Source organism: Elephas maximus, chromosome 3 (genome assembly GCF_024166365.1).
Source record: "Elephas maximus indicus isolate mEleMax1 chromosome 3, mEleMax1 primary haplotype, whole genome shotgun sequence".
Classification (NCBI taxonomy): Eukaryota; Metazoa; Chordata; class Mammalia; order Proboscidea; family Elephantidae; genus Elephas; species Elephas maximus.
The window spans coordinates 11,866,941-11,885,368 of record NC_064821.1 but is presented as its reverse complement, the minus strand read 5'-3'; the positions used below and the strand labels follow the sequence as shown (position 1 = coordinate 11,885,368).

Sequence of the window (18,428 nt, the reverse complement as noted above, 5' to 3'; positions counted from 1 at the left end):
TCACCAAGCCTTTCTTCCTAGTCCATCTTAGCCTGGAAACTCTGCTGAAACCTGTTCAGCATCCTAGCAGCACACAAGCCTCCATTGACAGGTTATGGCTGTGTACGAGGTGCATTGACTGGGAATTGAACCCTCCTCCCACAGGGACAGCAGAATTCTACTACTGAACCAGCGCTGCTGCGTAACAACAAAACGGCTGACATTAAATGAGCACTGTCTTAGTCAGGGCTCTCTAGAGAAACAGAACCAATGAGATGTGTGTACGTGTGTGTACGTGTGTGTACGTGTGTGTGTATATATATGTATGTATATAAATATATATATACATAGAGAGAGAGAGAGAAATTTACTTTAAGGAACTAGTCACACCATTGTGAGGGCTGGAAAGTCCAAAATCTGTAGGTCAGGCAGCAGGCTGGAGACTTCTGCAGGCTTGTGTCCCAAGATCCATAGGTCTGTTTATAGACTGAAAGTAGACCATACCTCTAGGGACTCCCCTTTCTATTTTTTTTTTTTTCACTTTTTTTCTTTCATTGTACTTTAGGTGAAGGTTTACAGAACAAACTAGTTCATCATTAAAAGTTAGTAAACATATTATTTTATGACATTGGCTAAGAACCCCATGACATGTGAATACTCCCCCTTCTCGATCTTGGGTTCCCTATTACCAGCTTTCCTGTAGGGACTCCCCTTTCTATTGATTGATTGATTACATTATGGAAAGTGATTACATTACATTGTATTAGACTACATTATGGAATAGCGACTAGTCTAGTGTTTGGCCAAACCACCGGGAACCGTAGCCCAGGCAAACTGACTCAGAAAAATAACCATCACACTCATACCCACACCCACACACAATGTGTGGTAGGTATCACTCTAGTGTCTGCCCTGTATAACCTCATTCATTCTTCCTCCTAGATCATGAGGTAGGGGAAGAAATGGAGCCTTGGCATTGTGCTAGAGGGTGGGCAGCCCTATTTAGCTGGAGTGCCCGCATGGTGTAGGTGATGGAGGGGCAGAACCTTGAGGGCTGTGAGTGGGAAGCGTAGGGCCAGCGGGAGCTACAGAGGGTGTTGGAGCCTGGGAGGGACCACTTTCAGGAGAGTGGGTAGGCAGGCCGTTCGCCTAGGGGAGATCAGGCTGGGTAGGAAGGCCTTGTCACACCCAGGTAAAGGGTAATCAGGCCTTGACTGCAGGTCAGGAGGGCAGGTCAGGTAGGAGAGCCAGCAAGGTGGGAAAATTGACAAAACAAATACATTAAGCTCTCCTTGCCCCATTTCTGATGCGGGCACCTTTATTCTCATAAATCATTTCCTGGAGATCTTCCCCACTGACGTGCCATGTTACTCAATCTCCTCTGTAATCCCTTTGTCTCAGTTGCATCAGGTTCCATGTGATTAATTAAGACTCCTTGGTTTAACAGGTACTGCCAAAGGAATCATTTCTTTGCCTTTTGAAGCGGATTACTTAAGCACGGAGACTTTTTGCTGAAATCATGAATCAGGGCTGGTTACAGAATTTGCGGGCCTGGTGCAAAATGAAAATGTGGGGCCCCCATTCTTAAGAATTCCAAGATTGTGACCAAAAAAAGAAAATAGAACAAAAAACCAGTTGCCACTGAGTTGACTTCAACTCACGGCGACCCTGTGCGTGTCAGAGCAGAACTGTGCTCCGTGGGGGTTTCAGGGGCTGATTTTTCAGAAGTCGAACGCCAGGCCTTCCTTTCAAGGAGATGGCCAGGCCTGTCTTTCAAGGAAGGAGCCCTGGTGGCGAAGTGATTAAAGGCTTGGCTGCTAACTGAAAGGTTGGCACTTTGAACCCACCAGGTGCTCCGAGGGAGAAAGATGTGGCAGGCTGCTTCCGAAAGGTTACAGCCTTAGAAACACTATGGGGCTGTTCTACTCTGTCCTATATGGTCGCTATGAGTCTGCATCAACAGTGGCCTTGGTTTTCTTTCAAGGCGCCTCTGGGTGAACTCCACCCTCCAACCTTGAAGTTAGGAGCTGAGAGCATTAGTCCTGTGCACCAGGGACTCCAAACCAATGGCCACTCCGTCGCTTCTGACTCATGGCGACCCCGTGTGTGCAGAATAGAACTGTGCTCCACAGGTTTTTTTTTTTTTAATTTTATTGTACTTTAGGTGAAAGTTTACAGCACAAATTAGTTTCTCGTTAAAAAATTTATACACATGGTCTTGACCCACCTGGATCAAAGGAGAATGAAGAACACCAAGGACACAAGGTAATTACGAGCCCGAGAGACAGAAAGGGCCATATAAACCAGAGGCTACATCAGCCTGAGACCAGAAGAGCTAGATGGTGCCCGGCTACAACTGATGACTGCCCTGACAGGGAACAAAACAGAGAACCCCTGAGGGAAGAGGAGGAGAGCAGTGGGATGCATACCTCAAATTCTTGTAAAAAGACCAGACTTGATGGTCTGACTGAGACTAGAAGGACCCTGGTGGTCATGGCCCCCAGACCTTCTGTTGGCCCAGGACAGGAGCCATTCCTGAAGCCAACTCTTCAGACAGGGATTGGACTGGACAATGGGTTGGGGAGGGATGCTGGTGAGGAGTGAGCTTCTTGGATCAGGTGGACGCTTGAGACTACGTTGGCATCTTCTGTCTGGAGGGGAGAGGAGAAAGGGCAGAGGGGGTTAGAAGCTGGCAAAATGGACATGAAAAGGGAGAGTGGAGAGAGGGAGTGGGCTGTCTCATTGGGGGAAGAACAATTGGGGGTATGTAGCAAGGCGTATATAAGTTTTTGTGTGAGAGACTGACTTCATTTGTAAACTTTCACTTAAAGCACGATAAAAATTAAAATTTATACACAAGTTGTTTTGCGACATTAGTTGCAATCCTTGCAATGTGTCACCACTCTCCCCCTTTCCGCCCCAGGTTCCCTGTGTCCATTCTTCCAGTTTTCCTGTCCCTTCCTGCCTTCTGGTCTTTTCTTTTGGGCAGGTGTTGTCCATTTGGTCTCATATACTTGAAGCATATTCCTCACATGTGTTGTTGTTTGTTTTGTAGACCTGTTGCCCTTGAGTCAATTTTGACTCATAGCGACCCTGTAGGATAGAGTAGAACACCCCATATGGCTTCCAAGGAGCGGCTGGTTAAATTTAACTGCTGACCTTTTGGTTAGTAGCCCTAGCTCTTAACCACTGTGCCACCAGGACACTGTTTGTTTAATTAAAAAAAAAAACACAAAAACCCAAACCCGTTGCTGCTGAGCCGATTCCGACCCATAGCCATCTTACAGGACAGAGTAGAACTGCCCCCTAGGGTTTCCTAGGAGTGGCTGGTGGATTCAAACTGTGACCTTTTGCTTAGCAGCCGAGCTCTTAACCTTTATGCCACCAGGGCTCTGTTTTTTTCATAGGCCTGTCTAATCTTTGGCTGAAAGGTAGACTTTGGGAATGGGTTCAGTTCAAGGTAGCAGGGCGTCTGGGGCCCATAGTCTCAGGGGTTCCTCCAGTCTTGGTCAGACCTGTAAGTCTGATTTTTTTCTGTGAATTTGAATTTTGTTCTATGTTTTTCTCCCACTCTGTCCGGGACCCTCTATTGTGATCTCTGTCAGAGCACTCTGTGGTGGTAGCCAGGCACCATCTAGTTCTTCTGGGCTCAGGGTAGTGGAGGCTGTGGTTCATTGCAGTCCTTTGGTACTTTGGACCAATATTTTCCTTGTGTCTTTGGTTTCCTTCATTTTGCTTTGCCCTGAATGGGATGGGAACAATAGGTGTATCTTAGCTGGCCGCTGGTAAGCTTTTAAGACCCAGAAGCTACTCACCAAAGTAGGATGTGTAGAACATGTTCTTTGTGAACTGTGGTATACCAGTTGACCTAGATGTCCCCCGAGATGATGGCCCCTGTTCATAGGGTTTTCAGTGGCTGGTTTTTGGGAAGGAGATTGCCAGGCCTTTCTCCTGAGGTGATTCTAGGTAGACTCAAACCTCCAACTTTTCAGCAAGCAGCCAAAAGCGTATGCTATCAGGGCAGAGACCCAAGCATGGGGCCCTTCTGAGCGTGGAGCCCTGGGTGGCTGCTTAGGCCACATACCCATAAAGCCGGCCCTTCACTGATCCTTACGATCTACATGTGGCGTGTTTGCTTACCTGTCCTGTTTTCTCTTCCAGTGTGTCCTGGCATGGATATTCGGAACAACCTCACCCGGCTGCACGAGCTGGAGAACTGTTCTGTCATTGAAGGACATTTGCAGATATTGTTGATGTTTAAAACGAGGCCCGAAGATTTCCGAGACCTCAGTTTCCCCAAACTCATCATGATCACTGACTACTTGTTGCTCTTCCGGGTCTATGGGCTCGAGAGCCTCAAGGACCTGTTCCCCAACCTCACAGTCATCCGGGGCTCACGCCTCTTCTTCAACTATGCGCTGGTCATTTTCGAGATGGTGCACCTGAAGGAGCTTGGCCTCTACAACCTGATGAATATCACCCGGGGGGCTGTCCGCATCGAGAAGAACAATGAGCTGTGCTACCTGGCCACCATTGACTGGTCACGCATCCTGGACTCTGTGGAGGATAATTACATCGTGCTGAACAAAGACGACAATGAAGAGTGCGGGGACATCTGTCCGGGCACTGCCAAGGGCAAGACCAACTGCCCAGCCACTGTCATCAATGGGCAGTTTGTTGAGCGGTGTTGGACCCATAGCCACTGCCAGAAAGGTATGCTGGGGATGCAGGGTTGTAAAAGTTTTCTAGAAGGCTTGGCCCTTAGGTTTGGGGACAAGAATTTGTGGCATTTGAATGGATCCAGGTAGAGTCATTCACTAGACCACGGCTTGGCAAATATTTTCTGTAAAGGCTTAGCTAGTAAATACTTTAGACTTTTCGGGCCATCTGATCTCTGGCACACCTATTCAACTTTGCCATTGTAGCAGGGAAGCAGTTGTAGACAACGTGTAAACAAACAGGGCTGGCTGTGTTTCAATAAAACTTTATTTATAAAAACAAGTGGTGGGCCAGATTGTGCCTGGTGGAGGCTGTGGTTCATGTGGTCCTTTAGTCCTTTGGACTAATATTTTTCTTGTGTCTTTGGTTTTCTTCATTCTCCTGTGAGTCATGATAGTTTGCTAGCTCGTGTGCTAGACAGTTGAATGTTCCTCTTACGTGGGAGATGAGTAGGAATTGGAGATTATGGACTTTAAAATAACAAAGTTTATTTCTTATCTGACTACAGAAGGAAAATTGCTCTTGGTAGACATTTGGAAAAAGAGAAATGTGCTAACAAAAAGACAGTCATTATTCCACAACCAAAACTGGTGGTAGTGGTTTGTTGAAGGTTTGTTATAATGGGTGTTTAATAGAACGGTTGTGTCTTGATTTACTTTATCGTCTCTATTGTTGAGTGTCTAGATTATTTTCAGTTTTCACAAGGAGGGGGATATACATTTTTGGGCCTAAGCTTTCTCTAGCATTTGTTTCTTGAGACCTGCTTTCCAGAAGTGAAATTTCAACGTCAAAGGCACTTGATTCCGATTACCAAGTGACTTTCCGGAAATGTTGTATCATTGGATGAGGGGACACCTTGGCCAGCTTTGAGACTCTTTCATAATTTGCTGGGGGAGGGAGGTGCTGATGTGTTTTCGTCATTTATATTTGCATTCCTTTGATTGCTACCGGGGTGAACCTTTGAGAAAAAAATGTTTATTTGCCATTTAGGTTTTCTCTTCCTGTTCTTATCCCTTATCCATTTATTTTTTAGTACCTTGGTGGTTTTGAAAAATTAATCCGTAGGTGATTTTTGTTGATGTCAATTTTGTCAGTTTTATTTTCAGATGTTCTGTTGAGTATGCTTCGGATGCCTTTATCAGAGGAGCTGAACATATTTATGGAGTCCAGAGCTCAAATTTTGCATACCCCTCCTGTTACTTTATAGTTCCCTGGGTGGTGCAGTTGGTTTGCGCTCGACTACTACTGTCATGGAGTATAATTGTGTCCCCCCAAAATATATGTCAACTTGGTTAGGCCGTCATTCCCAGTATTGTGTGGTTGTCCACCATTTTGTCATCTGATGTGATTTTCCTATGTGTTGTTAATCCTACCTCTATGATGTTAATGAGGCAGGATTAGGGACAGTTATGTTAATGAGGCAGGACTCAGTCTACAATATTAGGTTGTATCTTGAGTCAGTTTCTTTTGAGATATAAAAGAGAAGTAAGCGGAGAGACAAGGGGACCTCATTACCACCAAGCAAGAAGAGCCAGGAGCGGGTGCGTCCTTTGAACTCAGGGTCCGTGTGCCGAGAAGCTCCTAGATCAGGGGAAGATTGACAACAAGGGCCTTCCCCCAAAGCAGACAGAGAGAGAAAGCCTTCCTCTGGAGCTGGCATCCTGAGTTTGGACTTTTAGCTTCCTAGACTGTGAGAAAATAAATTTCTCTTTGTTACAGCCATCCAGTTGTGGTATTTCTGTTATAGCTGCACTGGATAACTAGGACAACTAGCCTTAAAGGCTGGTGGTCAAGCCCATCCAGTGGCAGTTCAGAAGAAAGGCCTAGAGGTCTGCTTCCACAAAGATTACAGCCAAGAAAACCCAAAGGAGCAATTCTGTCCTGTAGCATGTGGGGTTGCCATGAGTCAGAACTGACACGATGGTAATGAGCTTGGTTTTGGTTTCTGTGGCTTTATGCTTAGAAAGCCCTTTCTGTCCATGAAATATTTTCCCAGTTTTCTATTTTAATTTTAATCATTAAAAGTATTCGTCCTGGACATTTGGGATCTGTTTGTGTGCGTAATTTGAAGAGGGTGTCCATTTTTCCCTAAATAACTAGTTGGGTCTCCAGCACCGTGCCTTGCAGAAACCTACACCCCCGTCATCGTGGATCCCGGGTCTGTTTCTGGGTACCCGTTGATATGTCTGCTTCTCCTTGCCCCAGTGTTACGTCGTTTTTAACCATTGTAGCTTTATATTGTGTTTTCGGTTATTATCGTGGTGGAAACACATAACAGAAGATTCTCTAATTCAACAATTTCCACATGTATAATTTAGAGACATTGATTACCTCGCATTCTTCATGTGGTGCAACCATGATCACTATCTTTTCCAAATGATTCCACCACCATTTGTAGCTTTATAATGTTTTCGCCTCCAGGAAGGCAACTTCCACATACATACCCGTGACTTGTTTATTGTTCCATGGGCTCTTTCACATGTTGTGAAATTTTTTCTGGGAAGAATTAGCGAATGTGATTGAAGTGGGTATCTTAAGGGTTACATAACAAAAGATAAGGGAAGGGAGGAAGGAGGGTCATTTTTACCTGAGCTCATAGCTACTGGGAAGCTACAGAGGTTGAGTCATGAGTAGAATCCTTGGAATTTTCAGTGAGGATTCCATCGTTGGAGCCCTGGGGAGGAACCCTGTCCTTGTCTCACATGCCGGATAGCCGGGAGTGGGAGGTGAGCACAGTGAGGAATGGCATAGAGCCTGTGCCTCTTTTCAGAGACGGGGCAGGGAAGGGAAAGAGAATGTGGTTGTTTGTGTCAGTAGTGGCTCTGGGGAGGGAACAGTGTTTATTATGCCGTGGAAAAATCTTGTGAATGCTGGCAGGTCCAGGACAGAAAGAAGCTAAGCTATGAATAGCCGAGAAAGAGGATCGTGGCTGGGCAAGCTGTTGGTGGAAGGAGTGAGACCACCCATAGCTTTGGAGTTTTTTTTCATTGTACTTTAGATGAAGGTTTACAGAACAGACTAGCTTCTCATTAAACAATTAGTACACGCATTGTTTTGTGACATTGGTTACCAACCCCACGACATGTCAACACTCTCCCCTTCTCAACCTTGGGTTCCCCATTACCAGCTTTCCTGTCCCCTCCTTGCCCCTGGGCTGGTGTACCCATTTAGTCTCGTTTTGTTTTATGGGCCTGTCCAATCTTTGGCTGAAGGGTGAACCTCAGGAATGACTTCATTACTGAGCTATAAAGGTGTCCAGGGCCATTCTCTTGGGGTTTCTCCAGTCTCTGTCAGACCAATAAGCTCGGTCTTTTTTTTTTTTTTGAGTTAGAATTTTGTTCTGCATTTTTCTCCAGCTCTGTCCAGGACCCTCTATTGTGATCCCTGTCAGAGCAGTCAGTGGTGGTAGCCAGGCACCGTCTAGCTGTGCTGGACTCAGTCTGGTGGAGGCTGTGGTAGTTGTGGTCCATTAGTCCTTTGGACTAGTCTTTCCCTTGTATCTTTAGTTTTCTTTATTCTGTCTTGCTGCAGACGGGGTGGGACCAGTAGAGTATCTTAGATGGCCGCTCAGCAAGCTTTTAAGACTCAAGACGCTACTCAGCAGAGTAGAATGTAGAACATGTTCTTTATAAACTATGTTATGCCAGCTGAGCTAGGTGTTCCCCGAGACCATGGCTTCTAGCCCTCAGCCCAGTAATTCAGTCCCTCAGGGAGTTTGACTGTGTCTGTGGAGCTTCCATGACCTTGCCTTAGACAAGTTGTGCTGGCTTCCCCAGTATTGTGTACCGTCTTAACCATAGTTTTGGAGTTTTGTAGAAGAACGGGGAAACTCTGGAGGCGGGGGTTGGGTGTGTGTAAATAAGCGGGTTCAGGTGACATTTTAGATACATTTGGAGATAGAAAGTTGGCTTTCTCTTATGGTAAGTGAGAAAAGGTTGTGTGGGACATACTGTGTGAAAGCGTGCACAGGTGTAAGGGGGAGTACTGTGCTCCTTGTTTTAGAGACCAGAGAAGCTATTTAACTTGCCCCAGGCCACACAGCTAATAAGAGTTGGGGTTTGTGCCAAGTCTGAGACATAAAAAGAAAAAGCATGCGTTATGAAAACCACGATGAGATACCACTTCACACCTACCTTGTTGTTGTCAGTTGCCATCGAGTCTGCTCCAAATCATGGCGATCCCGTGTACAGCAGAAGCAGACGTTGCCTGGTCCTGTGCCATCTTCGTGATTGTTGGTATGCTCGAGTCCATTGGTGCAGCCACTTATTTTGAGTGCTTCCCAATCTAGGGGGCTCATTTTCCGGCACTGTATCAGACGATGTTCTGGTGTGATCCATAGGGTTTTCCTTGGCTAATTTTTGGAACCTGATCGCCAGGCCTTTCTTCCTGGTCTGTCTTAGTCTGGAAGCTCTGCTGAAGCGTGTCAGACCACTAGGATGGCTATTATCAGAAAATAAATTACAAGCGTTGGTGAGGATGTGGAGAAATTGGAACCCCCGTGCATCGGTGGTGGGAATGTAAAATGGTGCAGCCGGTATGGAAAATAATCTGGCAGTTCCTTAAAAAGTTAAACATAGAGTTGCCATAGAAGCCAGCAATTCCACTCCTGGGTATAGACCCAAGAGAACTGAAAGCAGGGACTCAAACAGATCCTTGTACACCCATGTTCACTGCGGCATTGTTCACAATACCGGAAAGGTGAAAACAACCCAACAGTCCCTCAGCAGTTGGGTAGATGAACAAACAGTGGATACATACAATGGAATATTATTCAGTCAGAGAGAGAAAGGAAATCCTGAGGCATGCCCCAAAATGGATGAACCTCAAAAACATGCTGAGTGAAATAAGCCAGACACAAAAGGACAAATACTGTATGATTCCGCTTATATGAAATGTCTAGAATAGGCAAATGCATAGAGACCAAAGTTTATTAGTGTTTACCAGGGCCTAGGTAGAGGGGAAATGGGAAATTATTGCTTAAGGGCTACCAACTTTCTCTTTGGGGTGTTGAAAAACTTTTGGAAATGGTGGTGACGGTCGTTGCACAATGTGGGAAATGTAAGTCATGTCACTGAATTGTACACTTGAAAATGGTCAAAATGGCAAATTTTTTGTCAAATGATTTTGCCACCATTAAAAAAAACAAAAACAAAAATGCGCTTTTTCAGGGTGTCCCCCGTGCTTGGAAATGGGGGAGGCGCTTCTAGCTGGTAGAATGGGAATTTTTTTTTTTTAAGTCCGACGCTGAGTTCTCTCGGTTGAGTTGCTTGTTGGAAATGGGTCTTGAGACGTAATTCAGGACATTCCTTGGTGGATTTAATCTCTGCATCCGTTTTCGTCAAAATAAACAGCGGTGCTAGGAGCGGTCGAGTGTGCTGCCCATGATCATTGTCCGTCCCTTGATGTTTTGAGCAGGCTTTTGTCTTTGGCTCTTGAGAACAGGCTTGTTTTTCCAGGGCTGGGAGTTGCGTCACGGGCACTATGGGGGCGGTGCGGCTGCAGGAGTGCTCCCGCTGGCACCTGCTGGGGTACCGGGTCCCTGATGTTTGGCTTTGGGTCGTTGTCAGTGGCAGGATTGCTCAGGTGAAAGTCCCTGGCTGCAGGTGTCAGGGGATGGTTGTTCTTTGATCCGTCATTCTTGCGTGTTGAGGAAGAGTCACCTCCAGAGTTTGAAATGCTGACGGTTAACCTTGCTGCTGTGGTGTTAGAAGGCTTGTTGAACATCGAAGGTTCCTGGCTGGCGCAGAGGGCGTGTGCTTGGCTGCTGCCTGGAAAGTTGGTGGTTCGAACCCACTCAGCATCACTGCAGAAGAAAGGCCTGGCAATCTAAAAAGTCAGCTATTGATAACATGTGGAGCACAGTCCTACTCTGACACATGGCGTTGCCAGGAGTTGGAGTCAACTGGAGGGCTACTGGTTTTAGTGTGGACTCACTGCTTGTGGCCTGAGAGACCCGCCTCCAGCACCTAGCACATGGATTTGGGTGAAGATGCCAGGAGAGGCCGCCTGCAGGGACCCCTGGACGGGCAGAGTGAAGACGGCTTCTAGAGACGTCAGGCCACTCAGCATGTTTACTGAGACACTACCATGTGCCAGAGAAGCCCTGGTGGAGCAATGGTTAAACACTTGGCTGCCAACAGAAAGTTTGGGGATCTGAACCTACCCGGTAGCTCGGTGGGAGAAAGACCTGGCGATCTGCTCCTGTAAAGATTACAGCCTAGGAAACCCTATGGGGAAGCTCTATTCTGTCACATGGCGTTGGTATGAGTTGAAAATTGACCTGACAGCACCCAGCAACAGCAACTTTGGGCCAGGCAGTGGGGTGCTGAGGGCAACAGGACACTGGTCCCAGCCTCCTCGAAGCACACCGCCTAGTGGCAAATGCAGATGTTGAATATGTGACTAAGTACATTGGGGGAAGAGTTACAGGGTGATCCCAAGGGATGAAACTAGTCTTCAGGGTCAGGGAATAAACATCTCCCCCAAAGAACTGGGGTGTCATTAAGGCCCCACAGGTCGACCTGTTTCTAAGTGCCTAATGAGAATTGTTCAGAGTCAGGCTGAACTGGATTGGAGCTCTGTTTTGCTTTTCCCTGGTCGTGAGTTGAGTGAAGCCTCAGTCTTCTGATCTGAAAAATGCATATAATTGTGGGACCTTAGAATTGTGATTTGGAGGGGTTAAAGGAGACAGTACAAGGAGTGCACTTAGCCTGGCACCCTGTGAGTGTTCCAGATGCATGAATGGTGGAAATAGAGAAGTTTCTAGTAAGTGCCGTGGCCCCCTCCTTTCTGGGCGGACCTCGTGTCTGACCTTCGGCTTGGGCTGCAGAGGAAGGTCCACTGTGTGACCTGCGGATGAGGGGTGCCTGCTGGACTTGTAGCTTGGAGGGAGGACCACCTGCTCACCTGGTACCACAGTTTCCGATGCTCTGGGGAGCCCTGGATCTGGGATTTCAGGGGGGACCAGAAGCCACAGGGTTTGCCTAATCAGCTACTTTAGCTAAAACCACTCACATTTTCCTTTTCGGAGACCACCCCAGCTGCTTGCTGCCATTCAGAGGGTAGGTGGGGCCCTGTGTGTGCTGGGTACCAGGGGAGGTCTGTCACTGAAGTCATATATGGGCTGTTGGCAAGAGTGTGAGAGTGGGGGGCAGAGGAGCACACCTCTTCTCCCTGGGTTTGAGTTTACACAGTTACGGACTGACTGGAATCCCTGGGTGGTGTAGACAGTTAACATGTTTGGCCGCTAACTGAAAGGTTGGAGGTTCAAGTTGAAGTTCACCCAGAGGTGCCTTGGGAGAAAGCCTTGGCCACCTACTTCCATTTCAGGTCAGACATTGAAAGCCCTGTGGAGCACAGTTCGACCCGGACTTACGTGGGGTGACCAGGAGCTGGAGTTGACTGCACGGCATCTGGTTTGGTTTTGATATGGGTTGAACTGTGTTCCCCCAAAAGCCATGTTAAAGTCCTAACCCCCAGTACCTGTGAGCATGACCTCGTTTGGAAATAGGGTCTTTGAAGATGTTATCAGTTTTGTTAACCCAAGGACAGACCAAACCAGAGTGAGTCCTAGTCCAGTCTGAGTGGTGTCCTCGTGAAAGAGAAGAGACACAGAGAGACCGGCAGAGGGAAGACGCCACGTGAAGACAGGCAGAGGTTGGAGGGATGCACAAACCAAGGGCACTGGCCGTCATCAGACGCATGGAGAGAGGCGTGGGACAGGTTCTCCCTCCGAGCGCCCAGACAGAATCAACGCTGCTGACACCCTATTTCAGACTCCCAGCCTCCAGAGCTATGAGATGATAATTTTGGTTCCCCGGGAAGCGGGGAAGCCCTGGTGGTGTAGTGGTTAAGAGGGGCTGCTAACCAAAAGGCCGGCAGTTTGAATCCACTAGGCGCTCCTTGAAAACCCTACGGGGCAGTTCTACTCTGTCCTGTAGGGTTGCTATAGTCTGAATCGACTCAGTGGCAAAGGGTTTGGTTTTTTCGGTATAAGCTACCCAGTTTGTGGTACTCGGTTAACAGCTACCCTAGGAAACTAAAACCCACCCACCTCCACATCAGATTCTCTGGAAGCTTTGATACTATGTTTGCAACAGACTTAACTAAATGTGTACTCACTCTCTCTTTAAGGAGCTCTAGTGGCACAGTGGCTTGGCTGCGTACCAATAGATTGGCGGTTCAAGCCCACCAGCAGCTCTGTGAGAGAAAGATGGGGCAGCCTGCCTCCATAAAAATCACAGCCTTGGAAACCCTGTTGGGGCAGTGCTACCCTGCCCTACAGTGTCCCCATGAGTCAGAATTGACTGCGATGGCAATGGGTTAGTCACTCTTTAAGGGTTTCTGTTTAGGTAGAAGTTGCAGCCTCATACTGAAACCCCTCGCCCCCAAATTTTTAACTTACCCTTGATATCTTAATAATCATAATCGTCTTTGAGGTCCCTGGGCGGCAGAAACGATTTGCAGTCGACCACTAACCTAAAGGTTGGTGATTTGAACCCACCTAGTGGCACCATGGAAGAAAGGCCTGGCGATCTGCTTTCATAAAGAACACAGCCAAGAAAATCCCATGGAGTGCAGTTCTACTCTGACACACACGGGGTCGCCATGAGTTGGAATTGACTTGATGGCAGGGGGTTTGGTTTGGTTTTGGTCGGCTCTTGGTCATGCACTTATAAAGACGAGGGGGACATTCAGGGATGGATAAAGGCTATTGTAAGGGGAAGCTGAGGGCGTCCCCGCCTCGGCCCAACACGGCCCCTGGTTGGCACCTACGGGAGAAGGCTGCAGAGTATCAGATGCCACCCTTGGCTCTCAGGAGCTCTCAGATTGGCTCAGAAAAGGCGAGAGTGAATTAGCCATTCAAGGCAGCCTTCAGGGGATGTCACAAGGCAGGACAGCACCCCCCCCCCGCCTGCCACATGAGTCATCTGGTCCCGTGATTCTCAGACACGTTTGTAGCTGGAGCACCTGGAAATCATGATGTTCTCTAGATAATACCATGCGGTATTGATACCTTAAATTCCTTCATGGCTATGTCACTGTAGTCGATGTAGAAAATAGGGTAGCCGTACATGTGCACATAGGCATTGAATAAAGCAAAGAAAGACAGTTGAAGTTAGCAGGATGGTCCATTTGAGCTCTTTGTTCATACTTAACTCCTTTTTGTTTCATTACAGAGCTTTTAAAAATGTAACAGTTGCTGCTGAGTGCTCTGACGCATGGCGACCCCCCGTGTGTGCCAGAGTAGAACTGTGCTCTATCGGGGTTTTCAGTGGCTGATTTTTTCGAAGAGGATTGCTAGGCCTTTCTCCCAAGTCACCTCTGGGGTGGACTTGAACCCCCAACCTTTCGGTTAGAAGCTGGGTGTGTTAACCATTTACACAAAAAGCACCACACTGAAAAAAAAAAAATCCATGGTTATTTTAATTCCTTTATCATGTTGGGTAGCAACAGAAATGATTAGATTTTTTAAAAAATCAGCTTTTGATTTTGGAGATGACTGGCTTTTGGATGGCAGGAAAGGAGTGCTCTAGGGAGCAAGTTTTTGAGCTTCCCCCTCCCCACCACCCCCAGGGAGATGAGTTGTCATTGGAGGTTGTTTCGTATTAGAGTGGCTAAAAAGATGCACTTTGGGTCCCTGGGTGACGCAAATGGTGCTTGTCTACTAACCTAAAGGCTGATGGTTCAAACCTACCGAGAGGTACCTCAGAAGAAAGGCCTGGTGATTTGCATACATAAAAATTACAGCCAAGAAAACCCTATGGAGCCGTTTCACTCTGTAAAATGGAGTTGCCATGAGCAGAATTGACTCAACGGCAACTGGCTTTTTTTTTTTTTTTCTTCCGGTTTTGGCTTGTGTGGTAAACAAGGCTTAGAAGGAGAGTGAGAAGGAAGGGTGTTCCAGGGGATGGAATAGCAGAGGCAAAAGCTCAGAGGCGTTTTGTAAGGGAGACTGAGTAGGCTACTTCATTGCTGCAGAGAGTCTCCAGCCAGCACACGGTGCTCATGTGCCAGAATGCCAGGAATTTTCTTGTAGGGGCCATTGAGGGGTGATGAAGATTACACTGAGGCAGTTCGAGTCCACCCAGAGGTGCCTTGGAAGAAAGACCTGGTGATCTGCTTTGGAAAAATCAGCCATTAAAAACACCATGGAGTACAGTTCCACCCCGACACACACGGAGTCGCCATGAGTCGGAGTCAGCTTGATGGCAGTTGAGTTTTTTCACGTAGAGAAATAAATGGGTGCAGTCCTTCTGGGGAGACGGTGGGGTAAAGTTAAATCCATAATTATGGAAATGGGGCTCCTGGCTGGCTGCCTTGAAGAAATGCCTGGTAACCGGTAGGACGGGTTTTTCTTTTTCTCCCTGCCATTTGACTGAATTCATTGACCAGTTATTTCCCATCATGTCACCAGACCCTTTGTCAGAATTAAGATCTGGTCTTGGTGATTGAGCATCTGAAATGTCTCAGGAGCTCCATGAGCTCAGCAGGGTCTGTGGGAGCCAAGGCACCCCAGGTAGCCTGTGCTCCTCTCTCCCCCACCTGCGCTGATGGAAGGAAGCTGCTTTTCCCAGGGAGGAGATGGGGTCTTTTTCTCCTCTCCTCCTTTCCACCTTCCCTCTCCTCCCCTGTCCTCTCTTCTCTCTTCTCCTCCTCTCTTCTCTCCTCCCCTCTCCTCCTTTCTTGTTCTCTCCCCTCCTCCTCTCCAGTGTCCTCCCCTCTCCCATCCTCCCCCTCCTCCCCTCTCCGTCCTCCCCTCTCCTCCCCCTCCTCTTGTGTCCTCCTCCCTCTACCTCCCTGTCCCCTGTCCCCTTCCCCTGTCCCAGGCTTTAAAGTCTGCTAGCTCAGGCTAAATGTTTGCTAAAACTTTGAGATAAATTAGAATGGGAAAAAAGGGAAAGAATTGCTTTCTCTGCTCGCCCTCTCCTGCTGTGGCCCTATGAGTAGCAGCAGAGTGGCTCCTCTCCTCCAATTCCAGGTTTGGGAAGTGTCCGTGGACACCTACACCACAGGACATGGAGGCGCTGGATGGAGGGGCCAGCTCCATCTTCCAATTGGTGCTGGGGCACCTGTCAGAGAAAGCACACAACTGTCATGTGCCTGGGGTTTGAGTAAAGAGTCACCTGGTCTTTTTATTACAGAAGTTTCTTTGCGTCATAATCAGGGGGAGCCTTGGGTCTTTAATGACCCCCAGGCTCATTGGCAGTAATCCAGAGGGGCGAGGTTTTACCTTGAGTGTTTCCAAGTGCTTGCCTCTGAAGGAAACCGTTCCCATTCGAGGATCGGATAAGGGGAGGGTTAGAGGCCTGGTGCCCGGTCACCGTCACGTTAACACAGGGTGTGGGACTCACCAGCATTCTTTGTTGATCATCCGCAGCCAACGGGACCCTGCCACGGGCTACCTGGTTGGTGGTGACAAGGCTAAGGACTTGCACATTGGCAGAGAAGTAGAATATCATGGCAGGAGATATGCAAAGCAAGACGGGTTTGATCCAAAGGATTCACAGTTTATTTTCTTATCCTTAAATTTTTTTTTTCTATTGTGGTGAAATGCATATAACATAATATTTACCATAAGTGACATTTAGTACACTCACAGTGTTGTGCAACCATTCCTACTCTCTAGTTCCAGAGCTTTCTCATCTCCCAAAAGGACACCTCTACCCGTTAAGCAGTCACTGCCCATTCTCCCCTCCCCAATCCCCTGGCAACCACTAATCTACTTTCTGTCTCTATGGATTCGCCTGTTCTGGGCATTTCATGTGTAGATCCCTGGGTGGTGCAAACAGTTTGTGCTCGACTACCAACCTAAAGGTTGGTGGTTCAAACCCACCCAGTGGCACTGCTTAAGAACGTCCTGGTGATCTGTTTCCGTAAAGATTATAGCCAAGAAAACCCTATGGAGTACGGTTCTACCCTGTAATACACGGGGCTGCTGTGAGCCAGAATTGATTTTTTGTTTGTTTGTTTAGACATTTCATATCAACGGTATCAGACAACATGTAGTCTTTTGTGTCTGACTTCTTTCAGTTAGCATAATGTTTTCAGGGCTCATCCATGTTGTGGCAGGTCTCAGACCTTCATTGCTTTTTATGACTGCATAATATTCAAACGTATTGATGGGCTTCATATTGTTTATTCATTCATCCATTGATGAACTGTTCACCTCTTGCTCTTGTGAATAGTGTTGCTGTGAACATTTGTATACAAGTTTTTGTGTGAGTACCTATTTTCAATTCTTTTGGGTATATGGACCTAGGAGTAGAATTGCTGGGTAGAAAACCCTCTGGGGCAGTTCTGCTGTGTCCTGTAGGGTTACTATCTTAGTTACTTAGTGCTGCTATAACAGAAATACCACAAGTGGGTGGCTTTAACAAACAGAAATTTATTCTCTAACAGCCTAGGAGGTTAGAACTCCAAATTCAGGGTGCTAGCTCTTTGTTGGCTGTAGGGAAAGGTCCTTGTCATTAATCTACCCCTGGTCTAGGAGCATCCGGAGGTATGGACCCCAGGTCCAAAGGACGCACACCACTCCTGGCTCTTCTTGCTTGGTGGTAATGAGGTCCCGCTTCTCTCTGCTTGATTCTCTCTTTTATATCTCAAAAGAGATTGACTCAAGAAACTCCCTAATTCTGTAAATTGTGTCCTGCCTCATTAACGTAACTGCCTCTAATTCCGCCTCATTAACATCATAGAGGTAGGATTTACAACACATAGGATAATCACATCAGATCACAAAATGGCAGACAATCACACAGTACTGGGAATCACGGCCTAGCGAAGTTCATACACATTTCTGGGGGACACAATCCAATACATAATAGTCGCTGTGAGTCGGAATTGACCTGACAGCACACAACAACAGCAAATGACATCGTGGTAACTCTAAGCTTAACTTATTGAGTCAAGGTTTCTCTTTTCCTTTTGCTTTCATTATTTTAAAGCCATTTTATTATCAAAGAAAAGACAAACTCAGAAAACCACACAAAACAAATGTATAGCCTAATGGGTTAACTCTAAAGTGAACACACTTGTAACCCTCCACCCCGGCATAAAAATAGCACTTTTCCAGCCCCCGCTTCCCCTGACCCCCTGTAGACTCACATCCCAACTATACCGCTGTTTTCTCCCCCCAAAGTGTAGTAACTGTCTTATCTTTTGTAGTGGTCATTTCCTTCTTTCAGTATAGTTTTATCACCCCAGTATGAACCTCTGGACAATATATTTCAGTCTTGCCCATTAAAGAAAATTGATATATCTCTCTGGGTCTACAGCAGTAGTTCTCCAATGGGGACACTTCTGCCCCCTAGGGGACATTTTTGGTTGTCACAACTGGGGATGGGGTGGTAGTTGCTGTTGTCATCTAGTGGGTGGAGGCCAGGGATGGTGTTCAACATGCTACCATGTACAGGACAGCCCCCACTACAAAGACTTGTTGTTAGTTGCTGTCTAGTTGGGTCCAGCTCGTGGCGACCACATGTACAATAGAATGAAATGCTGCCCAATCCTAGACCCTCTTCACAGTTATTGACATGCTCAAGTCCTGTTACGGCTGCTGTGGGCTTTGAGTGCCTTCCAACCTAGGAGGCTCATCTCCCAGCACTGGGTTAACGTTCTGTTGTGATCCACAGGGCTTTCATTGGCTAATATTCAGAAGTAGATTTCCAGGCTTTTCTTCCTAGTCTGTCTTAGTCTGGAAGCTCTGCTGAAACCTGTCCATCATGGGT

At 47.1% G+C, this 18,428-nt stretch overlaps 1 protein-coding gene across 2 annotated transcripts in view; it reads left to right on the top strand.

Annotated features, from left to right (window-relative positions):
- Positions 1–18,428, top strand: part of INSR (insulin receptor) — a 179,700-nt gene that overhangs the window by 24,163 nt on the left and 137,109 nt on the right. For both annotated transcript variants that reach the window (XM_049876622.1, XM_049876620.1), the window contains exon 2: positions 4,141–4,692. In XM_049876622.1, the coding sequence (XP_049732579.1) occupies positions 4,141–4,692 (552 nt within the window). The remainder of the gene's footprint in view (positions 1–4,140; positions 4,693–18,428) is intronic.